We start from the raw sequence: 19,662 nt of genomic DNA, 5'->3' as shown, positions 1-19,662 counted from the left end.
CTTTCATTAACCCTAACCATCTGCAAAAAAACCCAAATCTCATACCAAAAGACAAAACCAAAAGGAAAAAAAAAAAAGAAAAAAAGCCTTTCTCAGTGAACAGCATGTTTTGTTTCTAAATAAGAAGTGTAGAAAAAGAGTTAGATTCAATTACAGTCACACTTTTCCCAGAGGTGGGATAGAAAGAGGAGGCTATTAAGATGCTGCTCGTTGTCCCCACCAGCCCGGCTGGTCAATTGCTGAAGGCTGGTCAGTGCAATTCCTCTTTTATTTTTCTTGTGGAGCTCATAGAAGTGCAGTGTGGGGCTGGCAAAGTTATTTGCAGATCTGGGTTGAAATAACAAAATAATTTGAACTGAAACAAATGCTCCCTTCCTCTCCAAGCATTTAGGAATGTTACTGTTTCCCAGTGAAAATATTAGTATGGCACATATAATAGATAAGCTTGTGTACCAAAAGGGAAAACCAAATGAAGGTGGTGAAGGATTGGCTCCTGTTCCCTTTGGGAAGTGGTATTGCACCCAGCAGTAAAAGCTGCCTTTTGAGTCACAGCAGAGTGGGGTCAAAGCAGCACTTGCTGGAAGAGTCTGAATTTACATCTCACCTGAGCACCTGCCTGCAGTGGTCAGTGGAGCTTGGGATAAATGGTGTTGCTCTCTGGTCCCTCTCTTAATATTGCTCATTTGTGTCAGATACTGCAAGAAATGGTCTGCTTCCCTAATCCATATTTACATGCAGATGCAATAGCCTCCGCTCCTGCTGTGTTTTCCTTCTTCCTTCCCTGAGCTCATCTCTACATTAAATGTTTGAGAATAAATTGAGGACCCAGTGTCATGTGATACCTACAGCACTCATGGCTGACCTTTAGGAGTTCTCTTTTTTTTTTATCCTTCAGTATGTTCATAAGGAAGCCAAATCATTTAAACCAGCTGGAAGATCCCTGAACTGCTACAGTTTTTAAATAACTTTCCTCCCAGCTTATAAAACTGGCTCTCTCCAGTTTACTGCCAGGCCCTTTCATTGCAGCTTGAAAACAGAAAGGTCTCCAAGGACCATGTGCTTCTCGGCTCTCCTTAGAGATCAATGGGATCAATTTGCCTCTGTGTTTCAAAGTCTCTGTCCTTATTCTGGAGACAGTTGCTCTGCCATGCTGTCAGATGGCTGTTTGCAATGGATGAGAGTCCTAGATCCGCTTGGGCACTAAAACAAGCTCATTAGAGGTTAAAAAATCCCCAGCAAACAAAAAAGGAAGCAGTGGATTGTTGCTCTGTAGTAGGTACTGGTGAATTGGGCAGAGTTTATTTTTGTACCTGAGGTGAGCAGCTTACAGGGTAGTGCAGCACGTATGGTTTGGTTAAGACTTTAAACTCATGCAGATGATTTGTAGTGGGTTTTGTAATGTGAGTTTTATTAAGTTGCCTGAAGCACAGTACGTTCATCAACACTTTGCCTTGGTCTTCTCCATCCAAAATGTAAAATCCATTTCTTTCTGGCTGTTGTGAAAAGTGCCCTTTTCTGTCTTCTCCATCATAGCCTTCAGCTATGAAGTCAAGGTAGGAACTGAAGCAGATGGAATAGCTCAAGTAAAGTGCACTTGGGTGAGCTTGTGCTCTCTGGAGGAAGCTTAGACAGGCAGCTGCCACAAGTGGTGAACTCCACCACTTCTCTGCTCCTCAGAAAATATTGCAGTGACCCCCTGCCCTGAGCAGGGCAGATTAAAGACTCATCACCAAAGAGGAGAAGCTCTGAGCCAGGGCTGGTGTCCATACTGTAGGCATCTCCCACACTAAGCACTGTGGGAGGGGTGTGCCATGTCCAAGTGTAATAGAAACTGCTGCAGATTTGGAGGTTGCTCCTTTCTTTTGGACTTGATGATCTTAGAGGTATTTTCCAACCTTAATGATTCTGTGATTCTTGCCCATGTGGGATCAACAAGCTAAATGGGATCTGAAAGCTCTCAGTGAAGAGCTGTGGTTGGCCTCTTCCAAAATGTCTGTGGGCAAGACTAGCTGCTCACTTGGTTGGGCTGTGCAGTCTCCCTGGAGCTGCCCCCCATGTCCTCCCGGCATGGCTTCAGACCTTCTCGGCAGGTGTGATGGCCTTGGGTGAGGATGTTGTTCTCTGTGTTAACTTCTGCTGATCAAGTCGAGACCACTAGATCAGGACATTTGTTTGGTATTATTCTTACTCTCAGAATAACCTTATTTTTTCAGGGTCTGGGGGCAAGAGTTTACATAGGCAATTCCATAATGTTTTTCTTCCCATCCATTTTTATCACTTAAAAAAACTTCAGAAGTAAATCAGAATGCATAAAAAAAGAAAGAGATTTCTGGAACAAGTAAAGCAATACTATTTCACAAGATTTTTTTCTGCTGAAACATATTTTGGAAAAAAAAACCTTTTCCCTTTCCCCAATACACATATATGTACTGTGAAAGTTTTCACAATGGCTTACAAACAACAGGCTGTATTGACACTTTTCATTTTTGAATTATGTTTTAAAAATCTTGCCTTTGTTTTTGCTCCACAGATCAGGTTTCTGTGATTCATTTTTGTTTAGCTTGTGGGTATATTGGATGCTTTGCTTGTTTAATTGCATTTTAACCACAAGAGTGTATATGATTGGCACTTGGAACAAATCTTTTTTCTCTGGGAACGTTTGCAGAATAGCAATTCTGATTGCTACTTTATTTATGTTACATTAAAACAATAACTCAAATACAGAAATAGTGGCAGCTCTCTGTCTTCAGTCTTGGGTAGCAATATTACCCAAACTGGCTGGTACTTTTTTCTTAATTATTCAACAAGGACCTATTTATTGTGTTAAATAATAGGATCAAACATGTGCAGTGTAAATATTAAAGGGGAGTGAGAAAAGAAAAATAATTGGTTAGTTTACTGAAAATATCTGTTTCCTGTGAGCAAATTTATACCAGAGCCTTTAGATCAGTTTTGTTGCAGCATTGCTTGTCCTGGGCTTTACAGGTGATTTGGGGAGAATCAGTTCTCCTGCCTTAGCTGCCACTGCACTGTGGAGCAGTGGCTGTGCTGCTCTTCCTCCTTAGCAACTCTTCTGATGGCCTTCCAGGCCAAGGTCCTGGCTGTGTCTATGCACCCATGCAGCAGTGGTCTGGAAGTTGTGGAAGCTACATCCCTGGAAGTGTTTAAGGGCAGGTTAGCTGGGGCTCTGGGCAGCCTGGTCCAGTGGGAGGTGTCCCTGCCCATGAAGGAGAGTTGGATCCTAGGTAATCTTTACTGTCCCTTCCAAACCATTTTGTGATCCCTAAAGGATGAGCTTAGGTGTTTGTGGTAGCTCAGATACTGCTTCTCACCTTTCCCTTCCTCCATCATCTGTGTCTTCTTGTGTGGACATCTGCAGCATTTTTTACCAGATCTCATTACTGTCTGGAATCCAGACATGCATGGACCACAGGAGTATCCTCTGAGGGACCTACAACCTTTCCCATGGTGTGTGGTGGCTCTTCCTTGCCCACCAGGGTCTGTCTGCCCACAGTCTCCCTGCCTCCTTTTGGCAGGCTTGTGGGGGGCGTGCGATGCCAGAGGATGCCCCAATTTGTGCCAGAGCAGGTTGTCCCTTTGGCAGTGCAGAGACACGTTGACTAGTGGGGCTGTGGAAGGGACATGCATTATGAGATGGCCTTGTTCAAGTGATCTTGGCTGTGATTTAGCAGAACAACCCAGATGGTGGCTATGCTGGAGGATGACAAAGCCTCAAACAAACTTTGCAATGCCTCTTCATGGGTTTGCCTCAAGCCATACAAGTGACGTGCCTTCTGGCATGGGGTGTCTGGGGAAGAGAGGCTGTCACATAGGTGGGAAGGTTTGGTTGTCCTTCTAAATAAGCATCTCAGCATTACTGAGTGTCAGCTCTAGCCCCATCCTTTAAAAGTTTGATGTGGTTGGGACTGCATTACAGGCTGCTGCGAAACGCCTGAAGCAGAAGCTGCTCATATTTTTGGCTGAGTGCAGCGTCCTGTAAGCTTTCCTGTGAGCAACTGTGCAGGATCTTTCATGCTTGCCAGGCTCTTAAATATCAGAATTTAAGCCCACTTCTATGGAGATGGAGACTACAAAATCATGTCGTTTTCTTGCTACTGCTTATTTTTGGACCTTGCCGATGCAGTTCAAAGTGAATAACTTAGTGGTTTAAAGAAGACTGGAATATTTGCGGTCTCGTTTTTTCTGGCAGTAGATGAGACTGAATTGTGGTCAAAATAGGATAAAATGTAATTATTCTAATTCTGCCAAGTTTCAGAATTATTCTTTTATTGATGTGCTTTTGGCTTTTACCATTTGTTATCTGTTTAGATGAGATCTAAAGAATAGCTTTGCAGAGGAAATCCATTTAAAGCAAGCCACTAATCTTTACTGGCTATTGAGGATTTTAATTTTTATTTTTCACAGATGAACCCTATCATAAATGAACCACAAGTGCCTGTGATGAAAGAACCAGTCCATTTTTAATGTGAAGAATTTAAGGATTTGTGTGTAGATGATTGAGTGGAAAAGTGACAGAGATAAAAGTTGTTGGAAGGATAGTGTTTGGTATTTCATGCCAACAGTAATAGCACAGGCACAATTTACTTACAGGGCTGCTGACAAAAGAAGTAATTTGCTGCCAATTTTTGAATTGTTTTCTTTCAGATTCTTTCTGTTTTGCAGTATAACTTTGGCATTGAGTTGCATTTGACTGCAAACATCAAAAAGTTTCTCTGAAAGGATATCAGCTCTGAAGAATGTTGTTTTGCTTCTTTGCTATATTGCTATCAGACTTGTGTCATTCATATTTAAAAAGAACAAGCTATTTTTGAGGATGCTAAAAATAACAGTTTCCTAAAAAGAAAAGAGTGAGGAACAGTGGGTTGTTTTTTATTTTTTATTTTTTTTTACCATTTATTTTGTATTTAGAGATGGCTGTGACAGATTTACGGATTGCTTTATTTAATTTGACACAAGCAAAGGGACATGCTAGATCAAATGTCAGATTAAGAATTTTCTGGAAAGGAAATACTTTCTTTCTGAAGCATTTAGCATTGACATCCAGTGTACTGTTTTTTAAGTAGCTGATGCATGAATTTCATTTTGAAGGAGAAATTTGTGGAAAACAGGCCAAGCTTCAATTTGAGGACAACCCAGCTGAATTTAATGTCTCTGCTGCTGGTGACTTTAGAGAGAAAGACTGGATGCAAATGAGTACCATTCCTTTCCTTCCCACTGTGTGAATTTGGGAAGATTCTCAGTGTTAATTAATAGATTATAACCTCTTTAAATTTAGAGGACATCTTCAGGACAATCCACAAAAGTTTTTCCATCTTCATTGACACCTTTAGAAGCAAACTTGCTATTGCAGTATTGCCTCATGTGCTACCTCTTGCTCTCTCCTTGCTTCCACAAAGTTTGTGTTAATACGGTCCTTTTAATCCAGCCCCAGCCCTTGGAGCTTGCTGTCCTAGGGCAGAGGGCGGGAGGGAAGATTAGCAAATGTATGAATGTTCCCCCCCAAGTTTTGCCTCTTACTTGTTTTCACCTATTTTCTAATTAGCACTTGCTTTGTCTTTCTTGATGTCGGAAAGTTGGTTCTTGGGCATTAAGGCTGGTGAACCCACTGTTTTACTGCCCACAGTCCCCCTACCCCACCAGAGCAGTGTGATAATTGCTGCTCTTCGCATCTTCTTATCTCAAAGTCAAGGATTCATACTGCAGATGTGTGATTTTTCTCCCCTGTCCAATTAAGTTGAAATTGTGGGTTTAAATTGGGTTTGACAAGTCGTTTTGGATTACAAGTAAATTATGGAAGAATTAAAGCAAAAATCAAAACAAATAGCTTTTGAAATAAAGCAGTACTCTTCAGGCAACATTTAAAGGGGGTTTCAGGTGCTTATTTTCTCCCTGCATTTCTTTGCAAATTGTGCCCACGTCTCCTGAAACCAGACTTTCACTTACCACTTTCACTTGATTTACCAGCAATGCTCTCAACTAAAACATTATGTGTCTCTTCAAGTACTGTAAAAAGTTGCTTTTTGAGCTGACCCCAAATGATGACAGAGCACTGGAACAGGCTGCCCAGAGAGGTTGTGGAGTCTCCTTCACTGGAGACACTCAAAACGCGCCTGGACCTGTTCCTGTGTGATGTGCTCTAGGTGATCCTGCTCTGGCAGGGGGGTTGGACTAGATGATCTTTCAAGGTCCCTTCCAACCCCTAGGATTCTGTGATTCTGTAAAAAGAAATTCAGTTCAGCAAACATAAGGAAAAAAAAACAAAGAGGGGAGCATTTTCCCTGATTGAGAGTGAGTTGAACTGTAGAAGTTTGCTTTATTCCTCTCCTTCCTCAAGTCAAACTTTGTACAAGTTATTTAAATTCCTTAAAAAGGTGTTTCAGGAGCTGATCCTCACCTACCTCTGTGCTTGTCATCAGTGCCTATCAGTTTTTTTAAGGCTGATGCATGGATGAGGTGATGGGCCTTTTCTTCAGGAGAGGTCTTTGCTGCTCTGGGTGTCACCTGGGGGCATGAGTGTATCCATCCCCACCTGGAGGCTGGGTGCCTGGGCTCCTGCCTAAATATGCCTGCTAGGCATATTTACAGCTGGACTGTGCTCCTCACTATGTTTTCTGGGGGCTGGTAGCCTGCGTGCTGCCATGTGTTTTGTCCGTGAGAAGTGGGTAGGCTGCCTGAATACAGTGCCTTCTGTTTCATCCTAGTCTTCCTGTTTTGGTGTGGTTTTGTTTTGTTTTGTGGGGTTTTTTTTGTGTGTGTGTGTTGTTTGGTTTTTTTCTCCTTTCCTTAATTCATCTTTTTGGTGCTATATTTGAATCCAGAATGGTCTGCTGTTGCTAGCAGTGGTATGTATTATTTCCTGTGAGGTGTGTTATCTTTCCTCTCCTGTGCTGAATGCAGGATGCTCATCAGACACTGATTTCTGTGCTCTTTCTCTGCCGTATTTTACTCTTAGAAGGGATTTATTCCTCCTCTTGTGTCCTCTTAATTATTTTTTTTAAATTTTTTGTTAAAGTTTCCTTACTGGGATCCCAGGCAAAGACAAAAGAAGAAAACTGGAGCCCTAACTCCCTAATTGCACACACATAATTTTAAAGCCACTGTGTTCCCTTCTGTAAATTAACAGACTACTTGGACCAGTGTGTATTTACTGACATGGAACACTTTATGGAGAGCATCACAGCAACGCAGCAGGCCTCCGCATCTTTTATGGTTTGTTTGTAAATTTTTACTAGGGCACTCAATTCCCAGGGACACCTCATTCATATCTACTCACAATAATGGAGCCTTGTGCATGAGTGGAGGATAACCTCCTCCCTTCTTCACATAAAAGCTGGTGAGTAAGCAAGTTTTTTTGTGATTAGGGAGTGTGTTTTAGATACCTGCCTTTTGGAGAAGATGGTATTTGAGAGCTGCCACCTCTTTTCTGTGCAGGGACACAAGAGCAGCAGTCAGTCTATACGAGTCCTGGCTATCTTCTGTGGTTTTGGGTCCATCTGCTCGTGCTAGATTGCTTTGTTGGAAGAACAGCTGCTTTCTTAAGCCAAGCTGCACTGAGGAAGGCAGGCTCTTCTCTCCTTTCTCCTGTGCCACAGTCCAGCTCCTGAGTGCTCACTGGAAACACAAGTAAACAGAGCTCCAGTGGCAGCAGGTTTCTTGGATACTGCCACTGGATTTCTGACAGCAGCAGAGGTCTGAGTATCTCCTTGTATCTCCATCTTTCTCTTCCTTTCTCTCCAGACCTGGCTTCTTTTTTGCTCCCATTGCTTTGCTCCTCATGCCTGCCTTTCCTTCTTTATCTTGTGTTCCTTCTCTTCCTTGTAAGACATTGTCATGTAGCCTTTTCTTCTGCCACAGATTTTTTAGACTTCGGCAGTCCAAGCAAATGGTCCCCTCCAGGTTGGATGCAGGCATTTCAGGAGAGAGTCTCCTATCTTGGTGGCTTTGCAGGAGCAATACAAGGGAGATTCTGATGCTGTTCCTGCAGGCTGTTGCTAGATGGTGTTTGGTAGAGCTAGACACCCTGGGGAATTGACACAAATCTCTATAGTGAGCGTTGCAAATGGAGATTTTTCCCCCAGTGTCTTGTCAGTGTTGAAACAGAGTGAGTTATCACTGAAAGCAACAGGTGCATCTCTGCAGTCCCTCTGCTAAAGTTCAAATTCCATCTCCAAACATGGAACCACTGAAGTTTTCCCAATAAAGTGTTTGCATGACTTTGTTGAGATGGGCACATCTCTCAAATTGCTTTTTCAGGAACAGCCTAACTGTTTTACTTGATACTTTCAGGGAGGAAAACAATTTAAGCTTGACACAAGCTCCTGGAAGGGAAAACTTTCAGCCTGAATGAATGAAGCTTGTCAGGAGAACAAGCAGCTGAAAATAGGTGTTTGTCGTTGAACGTATGGAGCAGCCAGAGCTGCTATCACTGCTGCTTATGATGCAGTTGCTTGAAATACCTCTATGCTGGCCCTTAATTGACCGAGGAGGGGGAATAAAGGGCCTAATGGTGGATTTCAGTGTCTCAGGTGTGTGTGATGCAGAGGAAATAAAATGGCTGAAATCAATGGAACCTTTGAATTGCAGGCATGAGGCTTGGGTTTCCTGAGATCTGGCAGAAGGTGGCCGTGCTTTGAAGTCTTATTTTTCCTGGTATCCCTGCTCCACCTTGTCTCCTCATCAAGTCCGTGGAATGTCTGGTATGAAGGGAAGCCCTTTTTCATCTTCTTGGTCACAGCTTTGATCCGTTAAGTGCATTTTGCTACTTTCCTTTTTTTCTCTTGCTATTCCTGATCCTTTACTGTGCCTTTCTTTCCTCCTTTCCCTGTTCCTTCTGGTTTTCTTCCTCTACTTTCTTCCCACACAGAATGAGGTATGTACTGTCTAAAAGAATAAGGAAAAACCATGAGCAGGATCTTCTTTTCTTCTGCATATGCTCATGCAGTTATGCCCTGCTCTGCTTTTCCCAAAAATCCAATGAACAGCAAGAACTCCAAGTGTGGTCACAACTGAAAATGTACACAAAGAATATATGCCATTATCAGTGCAAATGAGTTAAAACAATTGTGACTTTCATAAAATCTCTCCACAACTCCCCAAAGAGTCAATAAAACTGCATCTATTTATGTGTGTTTATGTATCTGGGTCTGCGTGGGTAATGGTGGCTGAGGTTTAAGGCTCTCTGGGGAGATAAGGAGCAAGGATGCCACACGTACACTGCAGGGAATGTCAAGACTATTCATAAAGCAGGAAGCAGTAGGGCTTTTCTTTCTTCTTCCTCGCAAAACCCGTAGCTATGGACTGGTATTTTATTTCCCTGCATTGACAGGTATTTCAACCAAGTTAAAAATCCAGACGTCTGGAATATATTGGGTTTTCTTTTTTATATTCAATTTTTTTACACCATGATGGATTTTCATTTTTGTTTTCTCCCTGGAATACAGCATACATTTGCCCTTTGATGGTTGTCCTCAAGGACGAATATAGGCTGAGCTACATTGAAAAGACAGTTCTCCAATATAAGATATTTCTGGCTGGACACATTATAAGGAAGTAATCTTTAGGTAGAAAAGGTAAGGTGGTCTCTATAGACAAAATATGTCTGCTGCAAAACTTGTGTATTCTCAGCAGGACAGTCTGTCAAACTGGTTTGGAATTAGGTGTGCCTCTACCAGTGACCTAAAGCATCGAAGTTCACTTTAAATAACCCCTTTTAAGTTTAAAAATGTCTTGGTTAGAAGTGTCTTACTGTTACCAATAATTAAGAATAAGTTAACAGCCTTGCTTTATACTCTTCTTTCTAATGCCTTCCTTTAGAATCAAGGGTTTGACAGTGCTAGTTCAAAACACTCATGGTTGCTGGAAGTTGGATCTGTTCCCTGAGAAGAATATAAATGGGAGCAATGATCCTCTCACAGCAGAAGGACTTGACCAAAACAAGCTCTCAAAATACCAAAGCTTGTTTTACTGTGTACTTATCTTGGTCTTTTAGATGTTCCCTATGGGGAGCATCCATCAAACATCTTAACTGTTTGTTCGCTTCCCTTGAGAACCTTCAAAGAGAAAATGAGAGTGAGTTCACATTTTATACCAAAGCTGAGTCAGCAGCAGTGTGGGATAAATATGCTGCTGATCATAGAATCATAGAACTATTCAGGTTGGAAAAGACCCTTGGGATCACTGAGTCCAGCCATCACCCCTACTCTACAAAGTTCTCCCCTAAACCATATCCACCAACACCACATCCAAATGACCCTTAAACACATCTGGGGATGGTGACTCAACCACTTCCCTGGGCAGCCTGTTCCAGTGTCTGACCACTCTTTCTGTGAATAGATTTTTCCTTATCTCCAGTGTAAACCTCCCCTGTTGCAGCTTGAAGCCATTCCCTCTTGTTCTGTTGCTAATTACCTGTGAGAAGAGACCAGCACCAACATCTCTACAACGACCTTTCAAGTAGTTGTAGAGACTGATGAGATCTCCCCTCAGCCTCCTCTTTCTCAAACTAAACATTCCCAGCTCCTTCAAGTGTTCTTTATAAGATTTATTCTCTAGGCCCTTCACCAGCTTCCTTGCCCTCTTCTGTACTCGCTCCAGCACCTCAATGTCTCTCTTGAATTGAGGTGCCCCAAACTGGACACAGTACTCCAGGGGTGGCCTCATGAGTGCTGAGTACAGGGGGACAATCACCTCTCTACTTCTGCTGGTCACACTATTTCTCATACAGGCCAGGATGCCATTGGCTTTCTTGGCCACCTGGGCACACTGCTGGCTCATATTCAGCTGCTTGTCAATTAGAACCCCTAACTCCTTTTCTGCTGGACAGCTTTCCAGCCACACTTCCCCAAGTCTGTAGCATTGCCTGGGGTTGTTGTGGCCCAAGTGCAGGACCCAGCACTTGGCCTTGTTGAAGCTCAGACCATTAACATTAGCCCAACGGTCTAATCTATCCAAGTCTCTCTGTAGAGCCTCCCTACCCTCAAGCAGATCAACACTCCCACCTAGCTTGGTGTCATCTGCAAACTTACTGATAATACACTCTATGTCCTTATCAAGATCATCAATAAAGATGTTAAACAGAAACGGTCCCAACACTGAGCCCTGAGGAACACTGCTTGTGACTGGCCACCAGCTGGAGCTGACTCCATTGACCACCACTCTTTGGGCCCGACTGTCCAACCAGTACTTGATCCAACAGATCGTGTGCTCATCCAGGCCATGAGCAGCCAGTTTTTTTATGAGAGTTCTATGGGGAACCGTGTCAAATGCTTTTTGGAGGTTCATATAGACAATATCCACAGCCTTTCCCTCATCCAATAGTGAGGTCATCAGCTTATAAAAGGAGATTAGGTTTGTCAGGCAGGACCTGCCTTTCATAAACCCATGTTGACTGGGCCTGATCCTCTGGTCATCCTCTATATGTCTTCTAATAGCACTCAAGATGATCTGCTCCATGACCTTCCCTGGTACCGAGGTCAGACTGACAGGTCTATGGTTTCCTGGATCCTCCTTTCTGCCTTTCTTATAGATGGGTGTTACATTTGCTACCCTCCAGTCCATTGGGACCTCTCCAGTTAGCCAGGACTTCAGGTAAATGATACCAGTTTGTGATCATTCATGCAGCCGTGGCAATGGATGGCAGCAGAGGAGCTATCCCACTCCTTTCTCTAAAGTGTAGATGCCTCCAGCGGTCCAGGGGAATTCAAAAAGCAGCCTGATTCTTAGAGAAGTTTGTTTTGTTTAACACAGAGTCCATCTGGTACCAGCAAAGTTTACATTCCTGTAAACTGCACAGTGTTGAGTTTTACTAGGCCACCTACTCCGCTGTTTTCAATTATAAAAATCTCTGAGTGTCCTGATGATGTAATTGATTTCAGGATGAGCCGAGCTTTTCAGGAAGCCGAAGCTGCCAAGTATCTGTCTTGGCCTCTGCTTGAACCGTACGAGAGGAGTCCCTGCATTATTAAGCATTTTGTGGATTTATTGTTTGTTGCGATTCTCGTTGCTTCAGGGAGTATTCCTGAAAGGCTTTTAAAAGATAGCAAGTGGGTGATTACATGCTGGTTTGCTTTGTGGGAAAGCTGGCATGAAGCAGAGGTGGAACCACTGCCCAAATGGGCTCTTTTTGCACTTGATTTAGCAAACCTGGTGATATGGATTTCCTCCTCTAATTTTTATCCTTTCATCATAAATATCTGTGAGACTCACACCTTGGAATCTTTGCCTACTCTTGAAGTAGCATTTTGCTGCACGGAGCTACCACCTATACAGTTTTTCTACACCTGTCCCATGCCTGCTCTCATGTGGGAATAACTGTGTGTTATGTTTTGGCACCAGAAGGCACCCTATGGTGGTTGGGGTGGAGCAGGCAATAGGGAGTGGTTCCCATGATCAGTGGGATGTTTGGCAGCTTCGTGTGGTTGGCAAATGCAGGGAAATCTGACCTGTAAATTACTTTATACAAAGGAGCAGTTCAACAGGTATAAAACAGTTAAGCTGTTGTAATAGTAATTTCTTTGATTGTTCTAGCTAAAGAGAAAATAAAGAGCTTTGGCTGGTCTTACGGTTGTCTGAGCAAAGTTAATGTAACTTCTGATGTTTTTGCAAGCTGCAATTTTACATGTAAAATGCTACTGCATACTACATGGTGTGCATCACTGACATTTAGCAAACTTCTCATCCAGGTCCCATTCATAGTTTGTTTTATTTTAAGGCATAAACTGTGTGTTGTTCTTTGCCTGCAGCAGAAGGGGGACGTTTTTGTAGTTACCTTTTCTGAAAAGAAGTAGTAGCCTTAATAAGGTTCTCTGGAAAATCATGTGGTTCTTGTAAAGCTTTGATGTGCTGAGCATAAACCATATGCTTACACCACTCCTACAGGTTGATCTGATGGGCAAACAGCTGGATTACCAAGAAATGAACCATTCAGTCTTTTGTGGTTTCCAGATAGGCTTCAAGACAACAGCTTTCTCAAAATGGAAGAGCTTTACTTATTAATTGAGCTATCACAGAAGCATTTCTTAACTGAAGCTGCAAAGTAGCAAAAGCATTTGGAAGAAGGATTGGAAAGTTTAGGACTCTCTGAACTCTCCTTTTTTCATTCATTCTCAGTTACTCATTGCTTTCCTTGTGGTTCCTTCTTGCTTGCTGCCTTCTCTGCTCTTCAGTGCAGAGCACTGATTTGCAGTTGGTGTCAATGCACGGGTTTCTTTTTTTTCCAAGAGGTGATACTGCTCCATAACATAAACTGGGAGGAACCTGTCAGGATATTCTGAAATGCTTTCAAAAGGCCTGCTCTGCAGTGGCCAGAGTTACCATGTAGTTGGTGCAACTTAGTAGGGCACTTCAAATTAAATTACTTGTACCTAAACTCATGCCTTGAAACTGTGGTAGCTCACATGGTGTTATGCTTGGTGCAAGGAAAGCGCAAGGTGTGGGCAGCATTTTAGTTACTCACAGGCAGGCAAAACAAGTGAAAATCAAGATGTTTGAAGAGTAGGCATTTCCTGCACTGTACTGTAAAGGATGAAGAAGCAACTACTGCCTTCTGTTTGCGTTCATCTTCTGGGTTTAATTTTCACCTCAGACCAGGCTTGAGAAGGAGCAGAGAGCTGGTAATGGTGCATCTTCTATGCAAACTTGATCTGTGAGAAGCCAGCTCCATCCTGAACGTGGCAAAGCAGTGGGGCCTGTGTGCCCCCACCTCCCTGCAGGCGCTGCCCCCAGGGGTGGCTGCTTTGGAGGGCTGAAAACATGTGGCCTGGAGATGGCAGCTGCCTCATGAGTTTTAGGTCACTGGCTCAAGGTGATGCAATTTCTCAAGGATGAAGTTGGCAGACTTCTTGACACCAATAAGAAGTGCTCCTTATCTCTAACTGAAGTCTTGGATAAAAAGCTAACTGTTCTGCCTCACCTTTTCCCAGAATAATTCCATCTAAAGGAAATATTTGTAATGGAAAATTTCTGCCCAAAGTGTTGCAGTTAAGTTAAAACTACAAGTGAGTGAAAACAGGTTCTTGAAAAGAATCAGGCAGCATGATTAATACAGGGCTCTCCTCCCTCCACCTATAAAAATATAAACAAAATGCAACCCAACACTTATGTTCCTGCTGCAAATCGTGAGGGGGTTGAGTTTCATAAAAGGTTCCAGTAGGGAACAAAAGCCCAGGGTTTGATCCAAATGCTATTAAAGTCACTGAGACTCTTTTCCTTTGGCTCCAGTGGGCTTTGGAGCAACTCCATGGTGAACACTTGAAGGCCAACTTGACCTTTCATGGAGAGAGAAAGCTGAAGGCTTAGTTCCATCTCACTTGTACTTACTGGAGCCTGATTAAAATCACTGGGAGCTCAAAAAACTTTGCACTTTGTGGAGTTCAGCCCTTGAAGACCAAACTGACATTTAAGTCAGGTTCGGTGCTTAAATGTCAACATTTGTAAATAAGTAAACACCAAAGACTGAAAGTCATCTGGCTTGCTTTACAATATACGGTTTGGTTCCTAAGTCTTAGGCATGACACTTAGGGAGAGTTTTCTGGAGAGCAGTTATTTTGTAGAGAGCACCCTGATATACTTCTTTATTCTTGTTAAATGCTGCCTCTGTTTCTTCCTGGCTTTGCCCCATTGCTTTTGTCTGCAGTGTAATCTTTTCTCCATCTTGCCATGGTGACCAGGCTTGCAAACTTCCTACTATAGAAAATTTGAACAAAAAGCCAGATATTAAAGACTCTTGGCAGCATTAGGAAGTGCTGCAATCTTGTTATTTTGAAGAATTGGAAGGGTGGAAGCAATTAGATGATAGACTGTCTTGAGGAATTTGGAGAGGAAATAAGATGCATTTTATATGCTAGATGTTTATATGCTAGATGGGAGAAACGTATGATGCTTTCATGCTTGGAAAGCTAACTTACATGCAGGTGGTGTGATTCATGCTGCAGTTTTTGTAAATAATTTAAACTGAGTATCCCGATACTGCTTGTATGTTACACAGAGGACCCACAAATGTTTTCATTCTGAATTTATTTTGTTTACTTGATATTTATACTTTCTTAAAATTATTTGTCATTTTTCCAATAGTTTTCTAGCTTCTCTATGCTTAAAATATTCCTGTTGTCTCTTGTATCTCTTTTTGTTTCTCATTGCTTTATTACAACGATGAAGCCTCTGTAAGGTTCAATAGAAATTGAATTATCATTGAATTAATGTCATAGGTATGGCACTGTTTGTTAAATCAAGTAAGTTCCTTAGGTTTTGGCAGTGCTTCCACCCTGTATTAAAAGTATAGTTTTGGCTCCATATATAGTTTAATTTTACTCATTGAGAAATAGGAAGGTTTTTTATGAATGCTCCTACAACAATAAGCCACCTGTGTGTTTGTCTCTGCAATTATTTGTCATAACACCTTATCAGCATTATTGTAATTAAACTTAAGCATGCAGAATACACTTTAAAAATATGCTTAAAATAAGTTCAATTCTGCTAGACAGTTATTCCCATCTCTAGAGACTGAGGAGTTAGCTGGGAACAAGGAGTTTTTTCCATTTTAATAATGGCCTAAAATTAAATAACTGTGTTTGGGTGACCTTTTAAAAATGTGTCTCAGAGTAGTCTTCTGGAAATCTGAAGACAGCGCTCTTGGTGAAGTACACGTGGGGGTTTTCTGAGTGTTAAGGAGTTAATAACTGATCTAAAAAAAAAAATCAAACCAAACCAGATTTTGATGGGGAAACTGCTGTGTATTATAGTGTGTATTATTTGAAGTGGTCTCAATATTTTACTTAAGTCATGTGGAAAGAGCTTTGAAGAGTAAGAGTGATGTCATTATAACTGCATGTTAGTTTAGAGTGGTTAAAACAATGTCCAGGGTTTTTTTCCGTTTGAAAAATAAGTTACGGTTTGAAAGTATTTGAACAAATATTTGTTTTCTTATATTTCAGCTACCTGACTGCAAATAACAACCAGAATTTCTTGTATACTGCAAGGCCCTTTTTGAAGAGAGCTGCTTTGGTGATAAGCTATGTAAGTATGAATGAACATGGCCGTTATTTCTTTGTACGTGATGAGAATGAACATTGTGTGGTAGTATCCCAAAAGACTCAGAAAGCTTTAGATGGCAGTTCTTAATACAAAGTTGGTCTTGGAAAATAGTCTAGAAAAGTTCAGCTGGGCAGAGCCAAGAATATTGCTGTGTTTTCAGTTCAAATTTTCTTTTAATTTATACTGGCTGCCCTTACAACCGTGTAATCATCTGCAAGTATTTCCTGCCCTAAATACAGAGGGACTCTGTGGTGCTGGGCTGATGTTCCAATGGCACACTGTTAGTTCCAGTGCAGGGCTCAGTAAGAGTCACAAGGAAAGCTCTGCCTGCAAATACCTGCTGCTTGGCACTCTCCAAGCAGGACTTGACACAGTGCAGGGGAGAAAACGAGCGCCTTGGTGGGGGTGTGCAATGCTCTGTGCTGCTCTAGGAGCTGGATCCCCTTGCTTGTCCCTTGACAAGTGGCTCCCAGAAAGGTGGAGGAGTGCCAGCCCACAGAAGTTCTTCCAGGGATTAGGATTACACAGCATGAGAAACAGCCAATGGAGCTTGTCCTTACACCTGTGCCAGCAGGAGAGAATGATAATAGCTTTTAAGACATCAGCCATGTTTTTCACCCTCTGTATTTAGGTAGAGGTCAATAGCAAACCTATGCATTCTGAGCCACAGCAGAGTGATCGATTTTTCCTTTAAAATGCTGCTTTAGTCATGGGGAGCTGAGACATGCTGGTTGCTTTCAGCAGTGCATGTATGGAAGGGGAGGACACAACCACAGAATGGACTGTCTGTGGCGAGGGTGTTGGCACATTTGTCACCTTGCCTAGGGTGGCAAAATTCAATTTTTCATAAATGGCTGAGCTGAGTCACTTCTAGGCACAGAGCAGAGCGTGGAGAGCTATTGGAGTAAAGTATTTGCTGGAGGCCTTACTTCTTCTTAGTAGGGCATTGCTAACTGAGATGTTCTTCTTTGAAGGTGATCCTCGTGTTGTATTTCCGCCTCTGGATAATGGGAGGATCCATGCCGATGTTTTCGGAGCAGGACAATCCAGCTTCATTCTCACCGTATTTCCTGACAAGGTACAACACCACTCATCAAACAAAAGTCTTCAAAAGTGTAGTCTCGACGTTATTTTCTCCCTGTGCTAAAATGTATTCCAGATGGTGAATGAGAACACTTGTTTTGTTGTCTTAATTATTTCTTCTTATTGCTCTATCTAGAATAGAAAGCAACCAGCATTATCTGAACACCAAAGCACACTCTGGGTCCTGTAGAGTAACATTACAGATGCTTTCTCACTGAAAAATGTGGGCTTATTTTTATACAAAGCCAAATAATACCATTTCATTGCCTGAGTACAGAACTGGAAAGCTCAGTGACTGCCTAATCCTAAACCATAAAACTGGCTGCTCCTGAGGTACAGGACACAAGCATTCAGTTTTGGTTTCAGCTGAAGTTTGTATAAAAAGGGGATGACCATGCCTGTTCATGGAATATCCGTGGCTGATCAGTGAAGGTGGAAGGTGGGACCCCAGTGGCACAGAGTAGTGACCTCCTACTGCACAGCTCTGGCTGAGCCTAGGATGGTCCGCCTTGGATTAGTTAAGAACAGTGAACTGAAGTTTGTGGTAACAGATTTATCTTCTTTTATAACTTTTTTTTTTTTTTTTTAAGATACCTAAATGCTTATATTTGGTATTTTTTTTCTTTTTTTGCCTGGGACCCAGTGTGTGCTTAGGTGGGGTGATACTACATCCCTCTGGCTCTGCTGGGCCAGACCAGCAAGGCAGTGGCAGCTGCGACTTAGACCTTCCCTCCAGGCCTAACCTGACCAGTAGTCTGACAAGGTGGTAGAAGGTTGATTTCCTCCTAACACAGGGCCACATGCGTAACTATTTGCTCTGTTTAGCTGCTGAACTGGGGAAAGACACTTTAGAGGCTTCTGAAGGAACTTCCGGATGTCTCAAATGAAATGGGAAGGGTCCTCCCCTGTGTCACTTTCTGGCCTTGGTGGCTCCACATTTCTCTCAGCAGAATTGCAGCTGAGACACAGGCTAAGACCAAGCAATCCTTATTCAGTATGTGCTGCAGAATTGGATTAGATCTCATTTGGGATACCTTTATGATAATATGAAAACAATTGCTATTACCATCAAGGCTAAAAGTGCTTCCAGGAGGCATGTTGTCAGATTTGGAAAGCTCTGATCTGTTTGCAGCGTTTCTTACAGGGTCATTAATACCAGACTCTGTGCAGCACAGCATGAAGGATTTGCTGCTGTCCCTTTTTGATATGTTTATGCTGAGATGGGAGATCATCAAGTCATAAGTGATCCTGGCCTGATTCCAATTATGTGCTCTGTGCTGCAAAAGTCTTTTTTTTTTTTTTTTTGTGTTTGTCTCTTTACAACTTGTAATGACAGGGGAAGGTTTTTTAAACCCAAAAGCTAAGTCTTTCTTGGAGTATGAAACAGTGACTATTTTTACCACTGGCACTGTGGGTTTTATTAACAGCTTTATGAAAGATAAGTGAGAATGCTGCTGGCTGAGGTCCTCCCTGGCCCCAGCAGCAGTCCTGGCTTCTTCTGCAATCCAGAAGCACCTACCTTCCCCAAACCTAATTAAGGAAACCTTTGCCAGTAAAACCCAGTATTATTGTTCTTAAGAATCTGGGGGGATTCTAAAACCCTGTAGTTAGTTCAGGTCTTGCACTTCTACTGAGCTTGATCTTAATCCTCATTTTAGCCTATTTACCCAGAAGCCTCTGTGTTCCATCCAGAATACCTTTCGGGAAGCCCAGATGCCAGCTGTTAGGTGGCTTTCTAATATGCAGAGTTAAATTTAGCTGGTCAGTTCCCTGTCTGCTGACATAGCACCAGCCTTCTGTGGCTGATGCTCAGGCACAGGTCCTAACAACAGAAGCTGAAAGGTAGGTTTGTAGCTGAATCCTGGTCAGAGTCTAGTCAGGAGACAGGACTGGAGGCAAGGCTTCAGCACTTGCCCAGAGTTCATCCAGGAGAACGGGTGAGAGGCAGAAGTAGAGATAAATGAGAGCCTGTGTCTGAGGGGCCCCATCCAGGAGACAGGTTACCTGCAGCACAAGTCTAATGTCCATCCAAGAGACAGGGCTGAGCTGAAATGGGACTCCTAGAGCAATGGACATTAGGTGTGGGGCCAGGTAAAGCTCATCAGGGCTTTGACAGCCTCTTGCCACAGTTCAGTACCTGCTGCTTGCCCTGACGTGGGTCTTGTTGCTGACCTTCTGTGATAGTCCTTGTCCTACCCCTCTAGGCACTGTAGGATGTAGAAAGATGCTGGTTCCTGAGCCTCTGATGACCTTATTAACCCTAGTGTCCTAGCATGAACCTTCATCTAAGACATAAGGTACCTGCAGAATCTGCCTATATGCCTATATATTCTTGTTTCTCCAAACTCAAACCTTGAACTTGTAGCCAAACAACCTGAAAGAAGCCAAAACCCATCTCTCCTGATCCCTTGCACCACCCTAAGCGTGTAGGATCCACCTGCCAGCGCATTAGGCTTGCTCAGCAACACCTTCTTTCCTGAAGCCAGACCCTAACCCTTCACCCTTCACTTCAAAATAGTCAATGACCCA

The 19,662-nt window shown here is 42.6% G+C and overlaps 1 protein-coding gene across 5 annotated transcripts in view; it reads left to right on the top strand.

Moving 5' to 3' along the window:
• Positions 1 to 19,662, top strand: part of TMTC1 (transmembrane O-mannosyltransferase targeting cadherins 1) — a 151,079-nt gene that overhangs the window by 42,673 nt on the left and 88,744 nt on the right. For all 5 annotated transcript variants that reach the window (XM_051627903.1, XM_051627911.1, XM_051627887.1 and 2 more), the window contains 2 exons: positions 15,951 to 16,032; positions 17,025 to 17,128. In XM_051627903.1, the coding sequence (XP_051483863.1) occupies positions 15,951 to 16,032; positions 17,025 to 17,128 (186 nt within the window). The remainder of the gene's footprint in view (positions 1 to 15,950; positions 16,033 to 17,024; positions 17,129 to 19,662) is intronic.

This window comes from Apus apus, chromosome 1, assembly GCF_020740795.1.
Source record: "Apus apus isolate bApuApu2 chromosome 1, bApuApu2.pri.cur, whole genome shotgun sequence".
NCBI lineage: Eukaryota > Metazoa > Chordata > Aves > Apodiformes > Apodidae > Apus > Apus apus.
This window is presented reverse-complemented; position numbering and strand designations above follow the sequence as displayed.